Genomic DNA, 6,528 nt, shown 5'->3' with positions numbered 1-6,528 from the left:
GGGGGGGGGGTGGTGGGGGTTTGGTAGAGGTCATCTATGAGTCTGGGGAAGGGGGGATTGGGATGGTGCTGCAATGGAGCGGGCTTTGTGTGCTATTTGGACAAGGATTGGCAAGCAAGGGGCCTAGATGTGCCAAGCAGGGAGGTAGGCAGCGTTGAAAGCCGAGGAGAGACAGGACAGACGAGACAGACTGTTGCTGCGCTGCGCTGCGCTGCTGGATCTATCATATGCATAGCGAGATGAAACCGAAATTCAACCTTGGACCAGATGGGCGGCGACCTATCCTGCCACGAAAGATGGAGAAACAGCACAAGAACGCGTAATCACGCAACGTATATTATCAAAAATTGTACGACACATTTGAAACCGCTAGGCTACCACTACTTGATACCAATTGAACCTGCGCCAGATCTGTTCCAAGAATATGCATGCAAAAACGCGCAAGACGCAGTATTTTTTTTTACAACGCTGCTATCCCGCCCGAGGTATCTCCACATCCATTCATATATGCATCCATGCGTTCAAACCCCACCGCAACAACCATCCACTCAACATTGCCTGATCTCACGCTAAGCACGGCTCTTCATAGGCGTCAAGCCAAAGCTCCGCGGCGACGCCGTTGTCGGGATGCCCGCGTAGGTCATGAAGTGCTGGTGGTAGGCCAGGGTGTCGCCGAATGCCATGGGCGGCGGCGGCACCACGCCGGCGGCGCTGTTGCTGGTGTCGAGCGCGTGTGGTGTCGACGAGTTGAGGAATTGTTGGAGGTGGTGTTGGTGGTGGTGGTGCGAGTGCTGCTGCTGCTGCTGGGGGGCGCCGTAGCCGTAGTCTGTAAAGGGGGGAATGCTGAAGGAGTTTGCTGTGGCGGTGGATGATGATGAGGAGGTCGGCGGGGGTCGCGTGGCTGTAGCGGCAGTGGTGGTGACGGGGGCGGCGGCTGCGGCGAGGTAGGGAATTGAGTCGGGATCGGCGTCGGTGCTGGAGGTGGTGTAGGACGAGTTTGTGGACATTTGCTCGAGTTTCAGGTCGTCGTTGTCGTCGTGGAGTGTTTGGAATGCGTTGGATTGCTGGCTGTGGTGGTGGCCTAGCTGCGACGGGTCATCCATTAGACTGCCGTCGAACATTCGGGGGGAACCGAAGTCGTCGAAGGTGTCGAAATGGCTGTCGTTGTTGTCATCATCATCGTCAATGAGGCCGAGTGGGGCGGACGTCAGGTTGGTCAGTGGGGTTTGATTCCGCTCGAATGCGTTCGCATTGGGTTGTTCTGTCTTGGGGCGCACGGCTCTGCCATCGCTTGCGCTGGGTCTGGTCGAGGCCGTTGAGCAGCTGCCGTCTCCGCCACTGCTTCCAGTGCTCACGCTGCTGCTCGTCTGTTGTTCTTGCGGCTTAGGACGGCTTTTGCGGTGACCACACAAACCCTGTAGCGCAAAGGATATGACGTCGGTTTCGTCAATGTCCAGCTTTGGGATGATACCCTTGGATTGTAGTGTTACAGCATGGCCCCGGAGGCATGCGGCTACAGCATCAGGTTGAGTGGGATCGCGAATCAACGTGATTAGGTGCTGGAGATCGTGCTCGGATGCGTGTCGGATGGTCTGCAGCAGGGCCGTGATCAAGAATTGTTGTCGGTCCTGGATGTTGGAGGAGCTGTAGGCGACTTTTCGTCGTGTGTCGAGTTTCGGATTGAAGTTGCAGAACGTTTCGGCGGCTTTGCACACGCCGCATGGGCCAGGAAGACCGGTACACTGTCGTTGATGTGCTCAGCGACCTTCCATTCCCACGACTGGAACAGGAATCTCACCTTGGTCTTCCTCCGTTTGCACGCCTCACATGCATTGCTCGTACGGTTCTTGGGCTTGCTCTGTCGTGAGGTCCGGTGTTTTCGATCCATTGTGGTTGAGAGTGCTTTTTGTTGTTCTGGCGTTGAATATCACTGATTGTGTCTATCTTCGTCTCGTACGGTGGTACTGGTACTGTGGGGTGAAGCACTGATATGCTATTGAGTGATCCCTGCCTTGCAAAAAGTTGTAGTGAAGGGATGGATTCGCCTCCTGGATATTTGCTTCAACATGGGACATGCCCAGAGCGCTTGAGATGACATGTTAATGACCTCAGTGTGGGCGCAGGAAGATAGGCGGGTTCCAGACATAAGGTCGGGGGTGCAATTCCGACTAGATACCAATCCAATTGGAGGAAAGTCAGGTCGCTGTGCAGAACGTGGCTTTTCCAAGGGGCCATCCACGGTCTCTCTACTTGGTGGCAAATATCCAGACTTTGTGTGCTGCGGAGTGCCGGTGAGGGGTGTTCCTTTGCATTGCCAAAACCCAAGCAGCAGGTATGATGTCGTACACGGAGATGCCATTTCCGCATGGCTTAACGCGAGCGAAAACGTGCCTGATCGACTCTCCCCACCAGCAGTAAGCTCTGACTAGAGTGGTCCGACCAGATTGTTGCTCAAAATCCAATTCGTCGTAGAGAAGGAGGAATGCTTTGCTCAGCCAATCAAGACGTGTGGAACTTCAAACCGGTTTGTACCCCTGTTGATGAAGATGCGTGCCGCGGCGGGGTGAGGTGTGCCACGCAATTCAAGAAATCTGACATTTAATCGTCTCGGTTGCAGCAATGTTCGCGATCTTGATTCTTTGTAAGCGAATCTCAGCAATAGTTTGGGATTTCCAGTGCTGTGGTATTAATCGCCTCCCGTCTGCATCTGACCTAATATCAATAACGTCCAGCTCTCGATGTATTGGTTTGCTGTTAGTTGCTCCGCATAAGCAGGCTTCCCCATTCCAGCTTGAACATCACTCATGGCCTCGCTATGCTTGAGTCTAGAGCGGTTGTGAGTCCATCTTCGATTCCAATCATCTGGGGTATACTCGTTTGGACTGCCTGGAGATGGAATGTCCTCTGCCGTACGGCCAATTAGGTAGGTGGGCATGCTTCCATGGTTTCTATATGTTTCGCAAGCTCACTGCGTCCATACTCATGACTCGAGAATCCATGATGTTGCCATCAATCATCTTGCGAATAGTTTCATCCTGAGTACTGCGAGGAGCCTGTTGCTGGAGGTCGACCAGGCTCAAGAGTACATCTTCAAACAATATCATCGAGGCCCAGCTAATTGTACTTTTACAATATTCGAAGACTCCGCGCAAGACCTGTTCAGTAATGGTCCCTTAGACATCGGCTTCGAGATCATCTACCAATGCTCCGCACGGGAGCACAACGTGGGTGGAAAATACAATGGCTGATCTAATGGTGACTTGGTGAGATTTTCAGTCAGACTGGGCTAGGCAATAAGTTGGACTATGTCGTCTCACGCAGCAACAGCCCAGCTTATAGGTCAGAGTGGCTACCACTTGTAGCTCCTCTATCCCCCAGCCCTTTCTGACCACACTGTTGGTGCGCTTCCCCACAGGTTGTCGAGTTCCGACGAAAAGGCACTAGCGATTCTGAAATCATTCTTTATCCGTGAAAGCAACGCTTTGATCTCCATTTGCTGTTGTACCGTCCGCGTCCGCGCTCCCGCAATGCGTAGTGGAAAAAGAAAAAGGAGAGGCGTGATATTCGTCTGGTCAAGAGCTGCTGAGGTAACCGATAGAATACTGTCGACGTGGTCTTGTACCTGGGTAGGTTGCAGGGACGGAGGTGCGAAGTGATTCTTCCAGATGGGTTCATAATCGTAGATGCCAGAGAGGTAGATGGAGATTGCAGAGTAAAATATCCAGGCGATGTCCATCTGGTGGTCGGCCGAGGAGGTAGATGGCCACTGTTGGGCTATGAGCTGCCACGAGGATAGATGAGATCGCAGGATCTGTCCTTCGTCAACGTATGCTTGCAGCTTGGTCACCGCTTCTACATTGAAAGAAGACGGAGTCTCGGACTTGATGTAGTCGGTAGCACTGTTGAGGTGGTCAGTGGACTGCTTTGGTGAGAAAGATCATATAGAAGCACTGACCGGACATACAGGTCCGATACCAGAGTCATAATGTCCAGTAGCCGCTCTTTCGGGTTCCAGTCGCGGATATGCTCGCCCTGCCATAGGCTGTCTACTAAATCAAGCCATGGTGTGGTTGAGAGAAAGGACCGCTGGCCAAACAACATTGAACGAGCAATCTCGAAGACTCGGATCTCTAAGAAGAGCTCTCGACCAGCACCAGTTCGACAATTTTCTGCCGTAAGGACTTCTAGAACTTTGGACGTCCCATAGAGCATATGCCAAGCCCAACCTTGTCCTGTGTCGTCGTAGATGAGCTTTCGCATGGGTCACTCATCTGACCTGGTATAATCTCACTGGTATCGCACTCACCTCAAATACGCCCAGCAGGAGGGTACTCCATGTAAGCTGTAGCAAATTGCCTCTTCCTCCCTCCGCAATCCAGGATCTGAGCGATATGACAGAGGCATTATAATAACGCAAGGCGTCCGATAATAGGTCTCGGTCAGCTGGCCGACCGGAGTTGGCGACCTGGAGAGCACCTATCGCGCACACAATGTCTGCAGGGCCACATTCTGCCGTGAGATAGCCACAGATAGACTGGCATGGTGACGATAACCTTCCGGTGAAGCTGTTGCGTGGAAGAAAGTTCCTGAGAAAGGCAAGAACATACATCCACGTTGCATCATGAAAATAGGCCGGTGAGGGTCGAGCAGAGGGCCGAGTGCTATGCCTAGTGCGTGGGGCGATGCATGAGTCTTTACGCCGCTCTATCGTGATGGCCAGGTCTCGAGAAGGAATTTTGCAGGCTAAACCACGCGCGATGCATCTTTGACAGGGGAATCCGCCGGAGCACTGCAAGCATCAGACCTTGCTCGCGACAGCCTGGAAACATAAATCTTACCTTCAAATGGCTTGAGGAACAGGCAACCCACCTTCTCAAGCGCTTCCTCCGATCGAAAGGACCGGCAAGCATGATCTTTCCCACGCTCCACCGTTGACGAACGACTGTGGCCGGGGACTTGAAAACCGCATCATCTCCAGAAAGAGAGTGATATGCGCGAAATTGAGGTCTTGAATAACTTTTTATAACTTGTAGCCTGCTGATAAGTGGATCCGCCGTACCAATACTAGCTTCATGGCGCTAGGCCTTTCCAGGGTCGAAACAGGCGACGCTAGAGGCTTGACCAATGACATGTAGGCTGGAGGCCAGCTGGGAAAGTGTCAACACCAGGGACCACCCAGAGATATATTGAGGACACGATAGAAAAGTCTCGTAGACCCAGCGTGAGAAACGTTTCTGCACGATCGCATCTACGTTTTCCCACTCAGCAACACCCGTCTAAACCGTGACAATGGGTTTTCTTTCTGCCATTACTGCCATTTTTCTTGTCGGTACCGTCTTAAGCGCAACCCTTCCGACCATTCCTTCACCATCAGGACCCTACGGCGTGGGGCTTCAAACCGCAGAGCTTATCAACAATGCCTTACTTGATCCATATGCTCCCTCCAACGTATCGCGGCGAATAATGGTATCAGCCTTCTATCCGACTTCTCGTGGCACCTCTTGCAAACAGACTAAATACCCCTACATGCCACCTGCAACAGCTCAGGTCTATGACACCATGTATGCTCCAGTAGGGCTGCCAAATGGCACTTTCGAGGCCATCGGGATGTCTCTATGCAACCCGACTGCTACTACCTCTGATAGGGGGAGGCCACGCCGCCAAAGCCATCCTGTCGCCCTATTCTCACCTGGCCTCGGGAACTCTCGACTGATCTACAGCGTCACTGCAGCGAGTCTGGCGGCCCAAGGATTTATTGTATTTACCATTGACCACCCCTACGACGCGCCCATAGTGGAGTTTCCGGACGGAAGCACTGTGCCCGCCGTCGACATTGACACAAAAGACCAGATCGTTGCCGCATTGAAAACACGGACTAAAGACCTGCTGTTCGTGGCCGAACAACTGCACAACGCTACCTTTACCCGAACGATCTTGAACGGCTTATACGGGACCCCCGACCTCAGCCGCGTCTTCGCATGCGGACACTCATTAGGTGGCGCGACCGCGGCTGGCGCAATGCTGAAGAACAGTAACAGCAGCATCCGCGCCGGGATCAACCTTGACGGCACGCTCTTCGGAGACGTGACCACGGTCGGACTCAACAAGCCTTTCGCGATGTTGTCGCACGAAGGCAAGAACCTGACGTCTGATCCCTCGTGGGCCGAGACGTGGCCCCGGCTCAACAATTCAAAGATCGCTGCGACGGTCCGAGGCACTCAGCACGGCAGCTTCACGGACTTCCCGGTCTTGGTGGATGTGCTTGGTCTGCGAGACGCATTGGGTGACGGCGCTTCAGAGTTGGTTGGGACAGTCTCCGGAAGGCAAATGATGGAGCTCCTGTCAGGATTTGCCAGTGCCTTCTTCCGCTTCGCTGGAGGTCAGACACGGTCAGCGGCGTTGGAACGAGCCTTGGGTCAGTTCTCTGAAGTAGAGGTTCTGGATTCGGTTCTGAGACCGCAGACTGAGCACTTGTCGAATGCGTGAGCATTACTGGGCGAGGCTGCTATACGGAGATTTCCGAGAGAG

At 53.4% G+C, this 6,528-nt stretch overlaps 3 protein-coding genes across 3 annotated transcripts; 1 reads left to right on the top strand and 2 right to left on the bottom strand.

The window, feature by feature from the left end:
* Positions 1-569: 569 nt before the first annotated feature.
* Positions 570-1,888, bottom strand: HMPREF1541_11047 (uncharacterized protein; the record flags this gene model as incomplete). Its single annotated transcript, XM_008715716.1, has 2 exons — positions 570-1,742; positions 1,799-1,888. The coding sequence occupies 2 exons, from the start codon at positions 1,886-1,888 to the stop codon at positions 570-572; spliced, it is 1,263 nt and encodes a 420-aa protein (XP_008713938.1).
* A 1,479-nt stretch (positions 1,889-3,367) lies between these two features.
* On the bottom strand, positions 3,368-4,260 carry HMPREF1541_11046 (uncharacterized protein; the record flags this gene model as incomplete). Its single annotated transcript, XM_008715715.1, has 2 exons — positions 3,368-3,899; positions 3,965-4,260. The coding sequence occupies 2 exons, from the start codon at positions 4,258-4,260 to the stop codon at positions 3,368-3,370; spliced, it is 828 nt and encodes a 275-aa protein (XP_008713937.1).
* A 1,029-nt stretch (positions 4,261-5,289) lies between these two features.
* HMPREF1541_11045 (uncharacterized protein) lies at positions 5,290-6,486 on the top strand (the record flags this gene model as incomplete). Its single annotated transcript, XM_008715714.1, has 1 exon — positions 5,290-6,486. One exon carries the CDS (start codon positions 5,290-5,292, stop codon positions 6,484-6,486), a length of 1,197 nt encoding a protein of 398 aa, XP_008713936.1.
* Positions 6,487-6,528: the final 42 nt, after the last annotated feature.

Source organism: Cyphellophora europaea (assembly GCF_000365145.1).
Source record: "Cyphellophora europaea CBS 101466 unplaced genomic scaffold supercont1.16, whole genome shotgun sequence".
NCBI classification, from domain to species: Eukaryota; Fungi; Ascomycota; class Eurotiomycetes; order Chaetothyriales; family Cyphellophoraceae; genus Cyphellophora; species Cyphellophora europaea.
The sequence above is the reverse complement of the archived record's forward strand: the minus strand, read 5'-3'. Positions and strand labels throughout refer to the sequence as shown.